Genomic DNA, 19,114 nt, shown 5'->3' with positions numbered 1-19,114 from the left:
TCCGTGGTTCACGCTCCTCCATGCCGCTGCATGCTTGTCCATGTTTTTTTTTTTAAGATCTCAATCTAATTGCGCCAATTTGGACAAATATGAATATAGGGCAGTTTTCAAATGTAGGGAGTAAAAGTTAAAAAAAAAAAAAAAAGAGCACTAGCGTAAGGTAAGCACAGATACAAGAAAAAATAATTTAGGATAAAAAAATAACTTAGTATTTGTTATTTCTCACCAATATCCAAACGTGCACAGGTTTGCGCCGGTGCACACTAAACGCGTGCAAAAAAAGAGCTCTGCAGCTGATTCCTGGTGTTTGAGCTCTGATTGGACGGATGAAGTCACGTTGGCCCGGGAGCCTGTCAGTCTGATGCCGCACCATTGTTCCCCGGCAGCCGGAAGGAAGGCTGCTGCTGCTGCTGCTGCTGCCGCCGCCGCCGTAAAGGCACCGAAGCGCCGGTCGACCGCACCGGTTCGTCTCCCAACCACCGCCCCGGCTTGAATGATCGCAGCGCCCGCCACCCCGGCACATGTATGGAGGACACGCCGAGACACTGCATGGAACTGAGGGAGGGGCGTTGACTTAATTGACTGGCTGCACAGCGACATGAATGGTGAGTGGAGCCCAGACTAAACACAATTAGCCTCTAACTTAGTTGCACATTTACTGCAAGGTCTTCGCATGTGACATTTAGTCCTGATTTTGTTTTTGTTCTATGCATGAAATGACATTTGTCCAAACTCTGCTCAGAATCTGTCCCCAAAATTGCAGCCACATTTTCTTTGTCTTGCCAGAACTGTGTATCATTTGCTTCCTCTGCACAATAGATGTGTCAGTGTGAGGTTGCCCCCCCCCCCTCTCTTCCTCCCCCCTCCCTAATTATAGAGGGAGTGCACATGTGTGCCACCCTGACTTCAGTTTGACATAAGATTGGTGCAAGGCCAGCTTCCTGAAGTGAGTCTGGATCCCTGCAGAGTCCACTGCAGTACAGGAAGTCTAACACCCACCAGCTCCCTTTCACCCCCCTCCCCACCCCCCTCCTCTCCTCCGCCCCCCAACACCACAACACGAACCATCTCCCTTATCATCTCCCTTCTTAATGCCAAAGTTTCCTAGCGTGATTTCCTCTTTATTTCGGTGTCTTACATCAGGTTGCTTCTTTCAGTTATGCAACCTGCTGCAGAAGCTAATCACCCCCCCCCCCCTCTCTCTTTATCTTCCACAGGACAGAAGCAGGCGGCTGCAGTGTAATATCATTTTCTAAAGGTAAGATTGCATTGTAATGGGGGTGAATTGGTGATTACATGCACATGCACACACACACACACACACACACTCAACTGTTGCTACGCTGCCTCAAAAGACCCCGTTGGTAACACGACATGATGTGATGTTGATGCAGTGCAAAGTCAACACAGACATCTGCACCAGTCTCGCTGGATTAAACCAGAGAGACGCCTCTGATATCACTCTCATTAAGAGACGGCTCTTTAGAATATTTATTGTGAGCTTGATATGCGGGGCTTGTTCGGAATCAAACAGCAGTGACATGAAAACGTTTTGGAATGTTTTTTTTTTTTTTGGGAAGCGTTAAAAGGCAAGCAGATGTTTGCCAAGCAGATGATTATTGTCTTTTAGATCAGAACGGTTATGGAAACCTCATCGATATTCGAACAATGTTGTTTTCCTAACCCACTTGCTGGGTAGTTGTGGATTTTGAGCGGATTGGGTTAATTATTTTGACCCAGCAGATTGGGTTGAAGATGTTATTTGAGCGGGTTGAAGAGCGGAAGCTGGTCACCATTTTTGGACCGTTTTCTAAATTAAAATAAAATGTAATTTTTTATGTATGTCCTGCATTAAGATAATTAGTTGGATAAAATAAAAGATTACTTGCCTTGCTTCCTGCTTTGACTTCTTCTATCAAATTTACACAGTGTAAAATAGTGTTATGCCATCTGGTGGGCAACAATGGAATCACACCCAAAATAAAGCATTGAATGTAATTGCTTGAAAGCACTGGAGTGCATCTGAATTGACAATAGTTTTAAACATTTAGTCATCAACGTGACAAAATACAAAAACATCACAGTGAATGAAATCAGTCTTAATAGGAAAATGAGACCGATTTGAACACTAAATTTTGCAATGAGAATTTTTACATCTATTAACCCCAAAAAATTCACATTCACACGATGATCGAGGTTATATATAAATGATAAGGCTTGTCTGCGCAATGCGAACCCCCCCCTCCCCAATCCCACAGCCTTCCCAGCCCGAGCGCGAGATGAAAGCATCCCCGTCTCCATGAAAAGCTTTGGCAGCTATGTTTCTGCCAAGCGAGCCTGCATTTTGTGAACTTTGCGATAACATGGGAAAATACGGTCATAAATAAGAAATAGACGCATGAATAATGTAGTCGAGCATTGTGATTGACGTGACGGTTGAGGGTTCCTGATTAGGGCTGCGTGTGGTTGTGACTGGAATCACGGCAAATCCAAAAACACGAGTCCGACCGGGACCGGTTTTCCACGCTAGGTGCCTCGTGATCGCTCCTCGTTTGTAGGATAAATTCTCTTCTTCCACAGTGGTCATCTTTGCTCTTTGGTTGCGTACATAACACCCACCCGTGCTTCCTCTCCTTTCTCATTCTAAGTGGAGGAAGAACAGATCAATGGTTCCCAGTACTGTGTGGCGGGAGGCTGTGGCTCCTCTGTCCACGAGTGCTGAGCAGCAAGCACACTTGCACCCGCGCATCACTACCCCCACCGCTCCTTTTCATGTGCGCCGAGCAGATCTGTCTGCAGCCTCAGGCCAGTGCAAGTTAACAAATGTACAGCGAGCATGTGAAGTCTCATTTGCATAAATCCGTAGATGTTGGCGCATCTCCATCACTGGATTCCTTTGTGTGTAATTACAGAATGGATATCTGTCGCTTGCGTTTGCAGAGCTTGACTGAGATTGCAAAGGATGGCGTGTGACAACTTTGCTTCATTATTTGCTCGGTTACACCATCGGATCTTTATCACACTGCAGGGATAAAAGTGCCCGCTCCACACAATTTGTCAGGTGCGAGTGCGGTGCGCGTAGCATGGGAAATTAATAACAGCGACGGGTATAATACAGTAACGACATGGTAATAATTCATGATGATGACAATTTTGGGATCATGTGTTTTCCAAAGCCCGTTACCAAACCTCAGATTCCTTTTTTGGAAAAAATAATCAAGCTGTAGCAAGACGGTATCTGTCCGGCGAGCTAACACAGCTGCGCCAATCGACGGAAAGGACTTAGTATAACTTTGACTGAGTATAATCTCCAGGATTCCTCGCCGTACAGCAGAACACAACATACTTTTCCGCTTTTGGTCAAGTTTTAAATCTATCTTTGTTATTTTATCACTGAGGATAAAGAATATATGCCTGAGTATTATTATAGCTGTCTGCTATTCATTAGCCTATCTATGGCGTTTCGTGTAGTTTGTCCGAATTAAGCAAAGATGGCATTTTTTAAAGTGGTTGTTTCAAATATGTGATGTAATTGTCTTTGTATGGTATGTTTAAAAACTTGCAAGTCAGGTCACTCACATCTGAAGGCGCCACTGTAAACTGATTCCAATGGCGTAAATAAGAAGCGCCATTCCAAGATGTGATGCTAATTTATTCAGATGAAGACTAACTGACCTCTCCGTAACACCCATGCCATTTATTTGAAGAACAAGCCTTGAAAAAACAGCATTGATGAATATCTGAGCAGTGTGTGTGTTTTTAGTTGGGGGGGGGGGGCATTCTACACTGACATCATCTGTTGCCGCATAATCATCTCGGCCTCAGCGGAGTCCAGCTGAGACCTACCTTCTCTCTATATATCTCTCTTGATCAGTTTGTCTGCCGTGCTCTCTCTCGCTATCGCCTCTTCCAAGGCTGCCGTTTACGGCCGAGCGCGACACACTTGATGGATGAGGTCGAACGGAAGCCCGGGCTGGCTGCACGGCACCGGCCCTCTTGTGGTTTCAAGTCACCGCAATTCTAGCAGCCAGTTCCACTGGGATGCATCCTTGCTTTTCTCGGCGTGTATGGGAATGAAGAGGTGTTAAAAAAATAAATATAAATGTAAATATATATATGCGCAAATGGAAATACACAAAATAAAAACCAGTAAACAAAAAAAAAAAGGAGCATTTAAAAATGAATTAATTAATTAATGAAAATGACCAAACCTGCTCTGAAAACTAATTTTGTTTTGCAGGTTGTCAAGGTCTTAGCGTTGGCCTATCGTGTTTTAATTATCCGCGTCAGTTCACCTGTTCGGCGTTAAGCGCGTGTTCAAGCTCAGCTCGACCCTACTTTGGCCACCGCAAGCACTGTCCGTTGAAACGCTGCCTTGACAAGGAGCCACAATGCTGACATGCGCAGTTTGGATGAATCATGAAAAATATTTCCTTTTAAAGATGTTCTCTTATCGAGATGCTCCACACAACCCCTGGAGGCATAAAACTCCCTTGGGAGCGCGTTTTTTTTTTTTTTTTTGGGGTACGTTTATATCATCAGTTTGCTGACGGCGAGTAACTGAAAAGTTAGGACATACAAGTGCTTGGATAAATGTGCTTTGACCAACTGTCATGAAGAAACCCTCCAGCATAATGAAGTGCTTTAATGTGGAAAGCTGTTTAAGCATTTATTCGATATCCTTGATATCCGGCTAAAGGTGCATGTACGAGTACACTCTTTGTCTTGACGAGTAAGACAAATAGAAACGCGGGTTCGAAATATTTTCCTGATTTATTTTTTTTATTTATTTATTTATTTTTTTTATGAATGGTTTTTCCATTCATTTCAATTTGGTCGGGTTTCATTCGGTCACTGAACAAATTAAACTAACTTCTCAAGGCACCGCAGTTTTTAAAACCCCATCTTTCATTTAAAAAAACTAATCTGGAGTAGATTTCAAGTGATCCTCAACCGCTTGTTTGGACAGCATGCCGATGATGTTTTGGAACGCACCTTTCATTCAGCACGATGGGAGTTGGCCAACTGCTTTGCATATGACCTCAATATCATGATGACTACACAAGCACAATTATTCTTGCAGCTCGTTTGCGTTACGATTGCCGTCTTCAGTTCATGGTTTTAAGGAAAAGGAAATATAGGTCAGTGCACGGTGAAGCAAATGCATGGCATCCCTCCAGTGTTTGCATCTTACGTAATAGGACAGAATATAAATGCGATACTCAGACAGACAGACGTGCACGAGGTGCCTTCCAGGGACAAATTGAAGTGAAATTGACCAGACAACCGGAGAATAGTCGGAAAGGATTTGAGATATGTTTCGTTGCACTTGCAAAACATTAATTATTGACACGCTGGATGCATCAAAAATATTTTAAAGGACACGAGCAGTATCGGACGTTTTATTTACAATTGCTGTAGACTTATAGAGATATTGAACTCAAACAAGTCCCTGTTGCCCGACACGAGTATTCAATAAGGACAACTAGCGATAACGATTGTTACATTCCGTGTATTGTATTGTTTAAGCGCGCGTTCGCCGGGAATTTACAAGCTGATAAAAATACTATTTCCTAGACGGAATTCCCATTAGAGGGAAACGGACAAAAGAGAGAAGCGTTTTGAATGCACACAAAGCCAGCGATACCTTTGTATGGAAGAGTCCGTGTTGATTTACATCAACAGCTAAACAAGAGCGAGCGCCGTCTTATTTTGCCTGCTGCACTTCTCTCATTAGCCTGACTTGCTCTTTGCTCTTTGTGATGCAGCCGTGTAATCTTGGAGCGCTCAGCGGTGCGCTTCCGCTGGCCTCGTTTTCAAACTGCATATTTAAAAGGGGGGATGTTTCGACGGGGTGGGGTGTGTGTGTGTGGGGGGGGGGGGCGGCGTTTATGCAAAAAAATAATAATAATAATAAAAAACAAAAACAAATCTTGAATGAAGTACCACGAGTGCTACGATGACGTACATGAAGTGGACAAAAGTATTGGGCCACCATTCCGGGAGTGTGTTACATTGTGGAAAAAATAAAAACAATAATAATTATAATAAGCAATTGTCAAACTAAACAGAAAACAAGAGTTACTCATTCTGTATTGAAAGTTACCACATGGCTTTGATTCATGAAGTCCGACTAGCGAAATGTTAACAATGCAAAACGCCATGGACAGGCTAACGAATTAACATGAGGGATATTTGAACACAAACGGTGGAGTAACACATGTCGACAGATAATATAATAATACTTATAAGTTCTTTATCCTCTGCAGAGAACGAGTAATATTGTGACTTACTGACAAGTGACCTCTCCATGTATATCCATATGCCTGTTATACTGCCCCCAGGTGGTCAATATGTGCACATTAATTCTTTATTCTATTTAATGATATAATTACAGTTTTTTTTAAAGCCCAATTTTACCGAGAGACACTTTTAGTATTAATAAACACATTACAAAAATTGCTCTTTTATTTTTTTGTGAGGCTGAGTCGGATTAAAAGCATTTCGCTCCGTTCAACAGCTGAACAGTTTCTCTCTTTGTGCAGTCTCTTCATTTGGTTACCTCATCTATTTATTGCACATTTTCAAATGTACTTGGAGAAATTGCACACAAATGCTGTCTCTAATATGTTTTAAGAAAAATAAATAAATAAAATTAAGCGATACTAAGAAAAACGTGCACAAACACTTAAATGCTCTTCTCTTACACAGCAAACGTCCGCACATGATTCTAATATGAATGAGATGGCCGCTTGGCTTTAGCTTTAGCTAACCTTCAAACAATATTCTTTGCCGCTCGGTCCAGCTGCGACTTGACTGTTTTGTCTACTCTTAGCGTGCTCTCTGGCCTCAGCAGGCAGCTGCTTTCTGACAAAGAGCACTAAAAGCTCGCTACCTACACCGCATCAAAACGACGCGCTTAGTGGCGGCCTGGTGAGCACTGTGCAGAATTTAGCCATTAAAGAGCCAGACCGTTCCTCTGGGAGTAAGCTCGACCAAAAGCAGAGATAATGAGAGCCAATATTGGTTTTTAATCACAATGTCGTTATTGACATTAGCGGACTCGCCATTAACCACCTGTAGTAACCTTCGGGGCTTTACTACACGGGCTCTTTAAGATTGAATAAAAATGAAATATGACGTGTTAAAATGCTTTATGGGAAAGTCAAGTATCACATTTTATCTTTGCAGGGGATATTATTACGCATTTTTTTAATGACAGTTTTTTTCTTTTTCTAAATTGTTTTAGACTATCTTGTGGTTTGTCATTCGAGTCACTGTAACTACAACTCAGTTGCAGACATAGCTTTATCTAATGGGGGGGGGGGACTTAGTCACAATCTTGTGGCTTGTAAAAGCAATTACAAATCATTTTGGGTAGGTCTCAACTTGTGGAAATGAATGGCGGAATAAAAATCTTTATAATGCATATATGCACAATGTTAATCAATTGATGGAAATGCATACTTAACAAAGGTCCTGTGAATTTTTTTTTTTTTTTCTCCGGCATCACATTTTGGACTTATTGCTCTTGCTGTTTGATTGCAGTGGTTGTGTCATTTTATTATTCTTATCCCATTTTTTTTTTTTTTTTTGTAACTCCCTCCTTCCCCTTTCCCCATCTCTTCCAAATACACCTCCTCATCCGTTTTTCTCTGACAGTCCCCCGACACCCCCATACCTTTGCCTCCTGCTCCCCCCCCGCCTTCACCACTGCTTGCCCCTACCCACACGCCCTCCCTTTCCCATCTACCATGTTGGTAAAAATATCTGCAGACAGCAGGAGAGGAGGCACGCTCTTTTTCTCGCTCTCTCTCTCGCTCTCCCTCCACTGCTCGCTCTCAGACAATCCACCCATGTGACTTCTCAGGCTGACTGTGCCTCAGCTCCAGTCAGCCTCCTTGCCTACCAGCCAGTTGCCGCTAATGAGCCTTTGTGTGGCACCGAGAGCAACACGATGACAAAGAGGGAGCTAAAGTGTGAAAGATTGTCTTCTTGCTTCTTGTAATAAAGCATACACTATCGACAATCTCATCTCTCAGCCGGCATCCCCTTCTTTTTTTTTTGTGATGGACCTCCGGGGTTGCTGCAAGTCAGTGGACTGAGACAAAATGGCAAGCTCTTCATCCATCATGTGTGAATTGCCGCATTAATGATTGTGCAGCGGTCCTGCAGTGAGAAGAGGTGAAAGGAGTCAGAGTCCGCCAGTGGATGCAGGTCAGTGGTTCCCGCGAGGGCCGGCCGGCCGGCCGGAGGGAGTTGCCGTGATGCTGATTGCATGCTTGCCCGTTGTCTTCTCAGTGCTGTGCGCTTGTCTTGATGAATCACGAGAAGAACAGAAATGTGTGTCTAATATCAATGAGGGATGGTTGAGTTGTGAGGCTGTTCTGGCTTTGAGTCTTGTCTTTTTTTTTAATTCCTGTGGTATAGTGAGCTTAATAATGCTTTGTTATATTAATCAGTGGCTCCAGTGATGTAGATTCATATCTAATAATTCAGACTGAGTTGAGCTTTTGTTTTTAGTGTATTGTTATGAATATACTGTATATGTTTATTGTATGTTTGTATTTAGATTAAATATATACAGCACTGGGGGAAAAAAATCTCTCACGAAGAAAAAACACTTGATCTGTTTCAGTATTTTGACCATTTTCTTTTTAAATACACAAAATGACTTCCATTTGGAAATTATATTCTCAGTAATTTACAAAATGACACATACCAAATCCAAACCATTTGTGTGACGAAACAAAAACTTTCTAATTCTATATTTTGTTCTATTAATTTTATGAATTATTTTATATATTACTGTATCTAGCTTGAGCTGTAAAATGTGACTCCAAAAATGTCATGAAAAGCCCACTAGAACTTCTTGGAAAGGGTAGGTGTGCGTTGACTCACATATTAACATGAGGTTGAATGTAGATGGTTGGTTCTAAACACAGCTACGTCCTCAGTTATAACAGGGTGTGTACACTTGTGCAACATCATTATCTACATGTGCATATATACAGGATGTATATTGCATTAGTGTGGGACCCGGTGATATTTTTTGCTCCAGACACTGTCACATGGGAAAGCATTAGTTGTGAGCGTACACGGCAATCGCCATGGCAACCACTTTTTAATTTCAAAGCCTAATGCAGCCTCAGCAGAGAGCTAAAGCGAACACATAGGTTGCTAACAATGCTGTCTAATACGGAAACCTTTTGGAAGCTGCCCACGCTATTTCTGGTGGAAATTTCCACAACCAGAAGTTAAGCATGAATGTTTCTTTGTGACGTATGTGCGACGGATCGAACATTTGAGAATGGGAGCGATTTGGTAGAGTGGCCACAATTTCCATTCCATGCGTTTGAATTCAGAAAAGTGGAACTGACGTGACCCTCGTCTTTACTTTCAAATGCTGGATGGCACACCTCTGTTTTTAGGTGGTGATGGGTAATCCACAAGGACGAGGCTGGAGTTGGTTGTGGCACCCCCGCAGTTATAGAAAAGGAAGAAGGGAAGAAGGAAAAAAAAAAACCCCAACATAACCCCCGGGGAACAATGAGCCTTTCTGGCAGCGGTGGTTCTCCTATCTGTGCTGCACCTCTTTCTTCGCATCTCTTCTCTCAGGCAGCATGTCTCCCAGGAAGCATTTGCATCTGTAATGACTCGATAGCAGAGCCCCAGATGAAACGCGGCGGCCGTCTGTGAACGGAACTCCCCCACAAGCTGCTCTGACAGATAGACAGGATGAAGCTCGCTGAAGATGCCGGCCCTTCTTGCTGTCTCCAAGGCAGAAAGCCGTGGAGCTGCCAGTCATTGTGTCAACAAAAGCAGCAGTGTTGTTATGCTGAGGTTATCACAAACTCTGATTTGTTCAAGCGAGGTCCGTAAACAAAATGAGCTTGACTGAAAAGATCCACAATGGTTTTTCTTGGTGTTCTCACCAAGCGGTACAGTTCACGTCCCTTGAGCATGGTGCATACATTTTATGCATTTGTATTGTCCGAGGGTTGTGAGTGATGCCAAAAGCGATCCGCAACAGAATCCTTTTTGGTACCAATACAGTCCAGTCATGGGATGGACTTTGTTGTCTTTTTCTTCATTAACTTCCTCGCAGGATGTTGCAAAGTAAGCAGAGGTGGATAGGGAAGCCAAAAATTGCACTGAATACTTTTGAATAATATGACTCAGGTAAAAGTAAAACGCAGTCCTCCAATTAGGAACGGTTCAAAACAGGAGTTGGTGTTAACACCTTTCGGAAGATGTCAGGAAAAGGCTCTGGAATCTGAGGGCCTCTGAAATGGATTTGGAGTCAATCAGAGGCCGTTCAGGTAGACGCAGGTGTGTGTTGACTCCCATTAAACATGCCTTTGGATGTTATTGATTAATTCTGAAAATAGCCAAATTCTATTAATTTAGGGGTGTGCACACTTATGCAAGCACTTATTTATGACTTTATTATATTCATAAATAAATAAATTATAAATTTTATATATATATATATATATATATATATATATATATGTATATATATATTTTTTTATTTTATTTTTTTATTTTATTTTATTTTATTTTTTTTTTCCCAATTGCTTGAAATTATTATTTGCTTCAAGTGATAATGAGAACTTAATTTAAATTTTGGAGCAATTGAACTAATTGTTTGTTTCACCTTAAGATAATTGTTGAAGAGAACTTCAAGTTGATAAAAATGAGGTGCAGTCACACCTACTTCAATTATTTTTGTTAAACATTTTTTTCAGTGCAGATCACACTTGCAGTGCTTTTTTTTTTCCATTTCATTTTTTTTCCCATTGGTCTACTTATTTTAAAAAAAACAAAAAAAAAACCTACCATTTCAACTGGGGTGTGTAGACTTGTTTTATCTACGACGTTATTACTAAGTCGGCTCATTTATTTATTTTTTAAACGTTATTCATTCCGAACCTATTTTCATACAGTTACTGTTAGTACAACGAACACGTACTAAATATTCTCAACACATATATCCATAAATGAGCATTTCTATTGTGATGAATGCTGGTCAAGCCTGCTTTTTTTTTCTTCTTCTTGAGCCACACAATAAATGAATCCAAATGAACTTCCTCTACATCAGATCGAGAATGTAATTAGCGGCTTTCGCTGGCCATCGCTGCTCCTTTGTGCCAATGTGATCAATTGCCGAGGGAGTGCCAGGCAGAGCGGCAGGAGAGCTGGAGGTGTGTGTGTGTGTGTGGGGGGGTTGTGCTTATGTGGATGCGTATGTGGTGCTAATTGAGTGTATTGAGGATTACAGAGGCCTCCTAAACTGGATATTAAATAATAACGTGGCCCCTCCGCTGTCTTTGTGTTTCAGGTGCAGATGTGTCAGGCCATGAGCGGAATACTGAAGAGGAAATTCGAGGAGGTGGAAGCCTCCTCCTCCCCGTGCTCTTCCTTGAGGGAGTCTGATGATGAGGTATCCTGCAGCGAGAGCGGGGATAGCAGCGACAGCGTCAACCCGTCCGCCTGTGGCCCTTTCACCCGTGAGTGTCAGTCACCGTGCACCCAGTTGCTAACAAACGGCGTAATCCGAGCGGGAAGAGGAATGTTTGTCATTTCATTAGAGAGGAGGAAACAAAGGAGGTTATTTTAATCAAGATGGAACAAATGGTGTTATTCCAATGCTGGGTGGCTGAGTTGGTCTTTGCAAGAGGCAGCGTCATATGAATGCACAGTCATAGGCGTGCAGAGGCGAGGCTAAGTGATGCTGAGAGACCGCCGGTGTAATAGAAAGGCGCCATGCGCGGGCAGCTTCCCTGATTAGAAATAGCATCAGCAAGCCAGCCCGGCCAGATGAATGAGATGATGACGTCTCAAGCTGTGCCGTGCACGTACCCTCTAACCTTCTTTCGAAGAACACGTTTGCATAATACAATCTGTCACCTGTTTGAATTTTTTTTTTTTCATAAAATAATGGTTATACAGTAGCTGTACATTTATTTGTGGCGTTGAAATATAATGAATTCTTCTTCTTAAAAGAATAAAAGCGGCTGCAAGCTCTTTAATGCCACTCTGAGTTGAAGTTTACTGTCAAACTAAATATCAAAGAGAATTCCAACTTCTGAATCTATATCCCTTTAAGCAACAGATTGCGCACGCACGCACATATATCTCAAGACAATAAAGCTCCTTGCAATGCCTAGAAGGTTCCACCCAAGTCCAGCACCCTGAGGCGCTACACAAAGCAGAAAGAGGCGGGTTTTGGGTTTTGGACTAGTGAGCGTCATCCAGGAGGACACGACAGGCCTCCAAGAATACATCAAGCTCAGTGAATGCCTCAAGCAACAGAAGCCCAGGAAGGAGAAGGAGCCAGATGGACTGGCATGCAAAGACAAGCCCCTGAATGCCACCCAGCAAATTGAAGACGTGACTGACATCGAGAAAGCATACCAGTTGCTTGTATTAATCATGGCAGCTCAAATAGAGGGAGATCCTGCCCTGGTGGGCGAGGAAAATGATTTTTTCCCCGCTCAATGCTTTAATCATCACTTGAGCAATGTTTTATTCCATTTCAGGCCATTATCTTCATAATTTCTACTGTCAAAAGGTTGCATTTTTGTTGAGCAAAGGCTTTCACACGCCTCCTGACTTGAAGGTTGCGAACCATTTGATAACAGCGCAATGTCAGGGCAAGTGCTCTTCAGATAACAACTGGTAAATTCCCTCACGTGGTGGGAAGAGGAAAACTGATAAAAGAGGATAGAATCCAGAAGATGGGCAGATCATCTGACAGGACGCTTGTTGAATTGTCTCTCGTGTACTGGTCATTTGGAACTGTATGCTTGAATTGCTAATCTTTGAATACATTACGGAACTCATTCTCAGCCTAACTAATATTAGTGCCGTACTGACGAGCTTAGACCACTCAATGTACTGTATAACCCGGTTTTCTTTCTGCCAACATTGCTAAATTTTTGGCATTTTAAAGAACAAATGACACAGAATGAAGGGAGCGGGACAAAATCTTGTCATCCCATTCACAGTATCTTTGCAAAAGACTCATTTTGATAGATGACTTGCATCAGATTCACGTGCAGGTGTACCTAATGTTGTGGTTCTTGAGGGGAGAGTTAACATAAGGAGAGGAGCATATCCGTGGGGTCTGAGCACGGCTTCTGTCAACTGCAGCTGCCAGCGGACGGGGTGGGGAGGGCGGGGGATGCAGGGGAGGGGGGCGCAAAGACTGACCTTCTGTCGGTTGTCATGGGGTGCAGCGCCATGTGATGGGAGGGGAGATTCAATGATTCAAACATTTAGGTGCACTTAGAACGTGCTTGTAACACCTGCTAAAACAAGCTCATTTGCATGTTTTCCTGTAGACGAAAAGTGGGCGGGGTCTCTTAGAAGAGTTGAGCATTGCTTTTAGGGACAATTGGATGGGTAGGCGCTTCAGTCACTCAAATTATTTGTATACAAGCCATTAAAGAGCCCTGTTCTTAAAATCTCATGGCATAAATGTGCACTTGACATTTGTAACGGCTTGATTTTTAACACAGCGTTTTTCTCAGCAGCTGGCTCCATCCTGAAGCGAGAGAAGCGGCTGTGCACGAGGAGGGTGCACTTTGAGAAGGTGACCGTGTACTACTTCAATAGGAGGCAGGGCTTCACCAGCGTGCCCAGCCAGGGCGGCAGCACGTTGGGCATGTCCAACAGGCACAGCTGGGTCAGGCAGTACTCCCTTGGCGAGTTTGCCATGGAGCAGGAGAGGATCCACAGGGACATGCTGAGAGACCATCTCAAAGAGGAGAAACTTAACTCCATCAAACTCAAGGTGAAATAACTGCACATCCATTCCTCACTTGGCTTCTTTGGAGTAAGGAACGTAACTGATTTGCTATAAAAATTTAGTTTGCTACACATTCACTGACAACAACATTAATTGCATATTGGTCCTGCCATTTTCCCCCCCGTACTATTAATAACTATTTTGATCTAACGTGTGTTTATATTGGGTGTAATTCCAATATCAACCACTGGATGGCAGAAAACGTATTTAGTTTGAGACCGTGTACGTTTGAAAGACAAAGAACGGAGCAGGAAGTTATTTCAGCACAGCCTAGTTTTGGTTGAAAATTCCACTGTAATCCTGCTGACAGCAACGCCTATAGGTTCATATTGAATTGTTTCCCCTTCTGTGTTCTAGCTTACCAAGAATGGAACAGTCGAGTCCGAGGAGGCCAACACTCTCACCGCCGAAGACATTTCCGACGACGACATCGACCTGGACAACACCGAAGTGGATGAGTACTTCTTCCTGCAGCCGCTCACCACTAAAAAGCGACGGGCCCTGCTCCGTACCTCCGGGGTCAAGAAGATTGACGTGGATGAGAAGCATGAACTTCGGGCCATTCGTATGTCCAGAGAGGACTGCGGGTGCGACTGCAGAGTCTTCTGTGAGCCGGAGACCTGTGCCTGCAGCAATGCGGGGATCAAGTGTCAGGTAAAGGCTTGCTCAAGAAATGTATTCTATATTCATCTTATTTATTTTAAACCTAAAATAATTGTATTAGTTATTTTTAAATGTTTTGCCCCTTGTACTTGTCATTTTGTGTTCATAGTATGTTGAGAACACGATCGTGCCTTGAAGTACGAGTGACCCGATTCATTAGTTCAAAATACAAGCCTTAATTGAGCCAATTTCTCTCCCTTCACGAACGCTGGTGGCAGTCAACAACTCCACAATTAGCACGTTTGCAAATGGTAAACAAATTCTCAAAAAAGAGGTTTCAATGTGTTTAATGCCACTCCCGGTTTACGTTTACTGTCACACTATACATCCAACTAGGACAATTATTACACGTCATGTATTTAAACCGACTACATTCGTTAGCCTTGCTAACACAATGATAAAGCACATTCAACCCTTTGAGCATCTGATATGTAAACTCAAAAATGGTGGCAGAATTTTTAGATATTAATTATATTAGTACTCACAGTCATACTTTCTATATTATTTCGTCCCTTCTAGGAGCAGAGACGAGCTAAATAATGTTTCTACTGTGTGGAATTATTTAGCCGTCTGTCTTTCCTATACTGCCCTCTGGTGGCCAAGGTGGACAGCAACACAATGGTCATTCAACAGATACAGAAGAAAATCATTTAAATAATATACTATGTAAACAGAGAAACCACACAATTACAGATTATACTCTTCTTTCAGAATCCGAATCAGAATGGCCCTTATTGTCATTATACAACAAGTTAAGACTTTTTGAAAATCTGTGTCATAAACACGTTTCCGGACACATGAAGCCATCTGTGATTAAAAATTCGGTGTTGATCAGTGTAATTTGAGATCAGAAACAATTATTAAAAACATTGGTTAAAAAAAATGGCTTCAGAGCATTGTTGCTTTTTGATTCTTGCGATGTAGCCCGTGACAGGAAATGCTTTGTTCCCTCTAGGTGGATCGCATGTCATTTCCATGCGGCTGCACAAAAGAAGGCTGCAGCAATTCGAGTGGCAGAGTGGAGTTTAACCCTATCCGCGTTCGGACCCATTTCCTTCACACCATAATGAAGCTGGAGCTGGAGAAGAGTCGCGAGCAGGAGCAAGCTTCCCCCACCAACGGTTACCATGGCAACGAGGCAGTCAGCACCAATCCTCTGGTTCAGTCTCAGCACAGGTTGGACTACGCTTTGCCCGACGCCGTTCCCCAAAGCGCCGGCGTGCACCTGCAGACGGCCGGCGAGCTGGATGAGACGCTGGAGGACGAGGACGAGGATGATGAGGACGACGAGGATGACGAGGAAGATGACAATGAAGACGAGGAGGATAGCAGCAGCGTTTTCAGCGGGCTTTCAGACTCGAGCACTCAGAGTTTAGCCAACAGCGAGTCGGAGGACGAGGAAGACGAAGATGAGGACAGGTCGGGGAATTTGTGTCACACAGAAGTGGTCCCCTTGGCCTCGGTTCTGTGTTACGGCGACGACGACAACCGCGTGAACGGGAACGCTTATTTAATGAACCCCCCCTCGGCCGAGTACTATCATCTGGGTAATTCTGGCCCCGCCGCCAGTGGCCCGAGCAACCAGTCGAGTGAACCCTACGGGGAAACCTTAGCATTCCAAGAGCCAATCAGCGGCCCCCAAACCCAGGGCGCCTTCGCCAATCAACCAATTGAACAATACTCTACGAATTTTAACTTGGGCGGAAACGCACCGGTGGCTGCTTCGAGCCACTACTCCCTCGACGACGACAAGCAACTGCCGTACAAAGCGGACTTTGTGGATCCGCCAGAGAACCAGTTTCACAATTATCTGAACAATAACGCCCACGCTCCGTTCAGCACTCACGGCTCATGCGCGACAGCCGAGCCGCCGCAGCAATCTAACGTGAACGGACACCCCGACTTGAACTTACTTTCAACGAGTACCAAGAATCTGTCTTTACCGGCCTTGTAGAAGGTGGCCACGTTTGCATTAAGACTCGCAAAGTTTGAATCGAGGCAACTGACCTTTTCTAGTTTGTTGAAGCCGTTTCGCCTTTAATCGGAAAGGCTTTTAAATGATCAGCGTGGACTCTCCTGGGTCGGAGTGCAATGACCTTGGAGGAAGCAAACAGCCTTTGAAAAGGCGTGTGTCACAACATGGCTGAGTGGCTTCGAAAAGCCCAAGTGGAGGAGTCTCAAAGTCTTTAGTCACAAAAAAAGGTGTGGAGGAACCAAAATACTAAATTGACAAAGCCCAGTAAAAACCCGTTTTATTGTTTATATATATTATAAGATCATCTTAATATACAATTTTAAGCAATACATTAATCTGTATTCCCATGATTCAGATTCATGATACATAAATGTATGACAGGTTAGGCTTACACTAAATAATTTTAAATTTGACTAAGTTAATATGAACGACAGTTTATTCACCCGAGTTGTTAGCTTTCTACACATTTTTGATTTGCAGTTCACGACGATAACAAAATTCTATCACACGTCTGGCGTAAACAGGAGTCAGAAAGTCAGAAATTAGATTACAACAATGAAAACAAATCTGCGCCATTTTTGTTTCAATTTACTTCAAAGTCTATTACACAGTACGTACATAGATTGAATTTGTGGAAAGCTGTTTTAATATATTAAGTTTTTGCTACACGATACTTACCGTGACCTTTTCTTTACATCTGGCACACAAGAAATGCACTTTTTTTTTTCCTTCTACATTGTTCGATTTGAATTCGAATTAAGAATTGTTCAGCCCTAATTATCTCTAAATAAAACTTGCGTCAAGATGAAATGAGACGACCCTTCCAACAAAGATCGTCTAATTCCAGGAGGGGGAGTGGCCGGAACGAGCTGTTTTGCCACCACCAGGCGAGCAAACGACCAATTGGCCATCCACGCCGGGCAACGGAACCAGGAATAAAATAAGAGACTTCACAGCTGAAATTTCAAATTAAAAGAATTAAAGGCGAACCGTCTTTAACAACCAAAGTTCAATCGACTCGATTTAATCTTGGTGATTTATCATCAACTGGATGACTGAGATTCCACACGGACGTCTTTTCTTTTTCTAATTTATTTTATTTTTTAAGGAACGTATTGCATCCAAGGCCTTTTTACATTCTGAACTCGAATTTCAAAGCAGCTCACAGCACCGTGGCCCATTTTCCATCGCTGACGTCACGGGTTTCATTTTAGGAACAATCGAAGTTCAATTATGTCACGCTGTGCAATGTTATCTTGTAATTTCAGATGTAAAGTTCTAGTTTTGAGCAAATATTGTACTGTCGATGGAACTTTTATATGTCTATCGTGTGTGTCCAAAAGTGTGCAAAAAGGATTACCGTCAAGTTTATTTATTGTTTAGGAAGTATACGTACAATATATATTGTAAAAGTTTTGATAATACGCATGCTCTTTTGGGGAATTGCAGCAGTATTTAAGGGGAACAAAAATGCTATTGTTTTATACAAAACAACAACAAAAAAATGCTTGTTTCTTTTTTTTCTCCTTACTATGATATGCTTTTCTATGGTTAGAAAAGTATGAGCAAGCCTGAGTTTGCAATTGACATTGGTCAATTTGCAAACTTTGGGACTAAAGTGTTTGTGGTGCATTGGATGCCGCAGCTTTGTTTTTTTTTTTTAAATCGATACTTGAATGGTGAAAAAAGAATCACCTCATTGAAGTGTTCCATTAATACAGGGATATTAATGTCTAGTAATTAAGTTAAATATTAAAAGCACTTTGAAATGTCTCCAAAAAGGTCAGATTTAAATTCACACTGCACACAAAAGTTAGGACTAAATATTTATCTTTTTCTGGAGATTTTATTTTATTCTAATTCCAACATAGTACAAACAACATTCGGGTATGGTTGGTTAAATGAATGAGGTTTATTTATATGTTGAGCCAATAAATGAGGTTATTGTGTGCAATAGTTATCTACTAACTAAACTATCCTACGCCGAATTCTTTTTTCCTCTATGGGTTAAAACGACATACGTTTCCCATTAGAATTGCCATGACATACCTTAAAAATGGATGACAATCACAGTTTGGGATTTGATCATAATAATTGAGTCATTGAAAATGACTAAGCAGAGACATTGCAAAAGAAGCACTTCTTAAAATGGAAATTCAGTACTCAGCTGCTAATGCAGGATTTTTATTTTTTTTGTGGTTGTGTTAAGTTTGGTTCTTGTGTTTGTGTGTGTGCAGACTGCTTTCAGTCAAATCTTTTGCCAAAACATACAGTACAGTTTGAGGGTGAAATGTTGCATTCAGTCCATAATTTAGCCCCGCCCACACCCCCAGTATTTATGAATGATATATTGAAACGTGTATTTATTGTGGTAAGTCAATATTGAGTAAATTGCTTATGTATTTCAAAATTGTCCATTTTTTAAATGCTGATTGTGAGTTGTAAAAGCTTCATGTGCCTGATTTTTTTTTTCATTTTGGTATTGCGTGAAATGCATACGTTTTGCACAAAGTGATTTTTCTTATGTGTTTGATTTTTATCTGTAGATAGCATTTGCTCAGTTTTCCTTTTTTCATGCTTTTGAAATAAATGTCATTTGGTCTTCTGATGTATTGTTTGAGTTCCACGTCAATGTCCTTTGTTAATCTACAGCGCCCCCT

General features: G+C 42.2%; 1 protein-coding gene across 3 annotated transcripts; it reads left to right on the top strand.

The window, feature by feature from the left end:
• The first annotated feature begins 298 nt into the window (after window positions 1-298).
• Window positions 299-19,062, top strand: csrnp3 (cysteine-serine-rich nuclear protein 3). Of its 3 annotated transcripts, XM_088314334.1 has the most exons (6): window positions 299-605; window positions 1,218-1,258; window positions 11,345-11,513; window positions 13,539-13,801; window positions 14,174-14,470; window positions 15,435-19,062. In XM_088314334.1, the coding sequence occupies exons 3-6, from the start codon at window positions 11,351-11,353 to the stop codon at window positions 16,431-16,433; spliced, it is 1,722 nt and encodes a 573-aa protein (XP_088170460.1). In that variant the 5' UTR covers window positions 299-605; window positions 1,218-1,258; window positions 11,345-11,350; the 3' UTR covers window positions 16,434-19,062. The 3 variants fall into 3 exon arrangements, with proteins under 3 accessions (XP_088170460.1, XP_088170458.1, XP_088170459.1); XM_088314332.1 differs by lacking the exons at window positions 299-605; window positions 1,218-1,258 and adding an exon at window positions 7,819-8,217; XM_088314333.1 differs by lacking the exons at window positions 299-605; window positions 1,218-1,258 and adding an exon at window positions 7,825-8,217 and having other exon boundaries at window positions 13,542-13,801.
• Window positions 19,063-19,114: the final 52 nt, after the last annotated feature.

The sequence above is a fragment of the Idiotropiscis lumnitzeri genome, chromosome 14 (genome assembly GCF_059441095.1).
Source record: "Idiotropiscis lumnitzeri isolate Australia: NSW breed Sydney's pygmy pipehorse chromosome 14, RoL_Ilum_1.0, whole genome shotgun sequence".
Lineage (NCBI taxonomy): Eukaryota > Metazoa > Chordata > Actinopteri > Syngnathiformes > Syngnathidae > Idiotropiscis > Idiotropiscis lumnitzeri.
The sequence above is the reverse complement of the archived record's forward strand: the minus strand, read 5'-3'. Positions and strand labels throughout refer to the sequence as shown.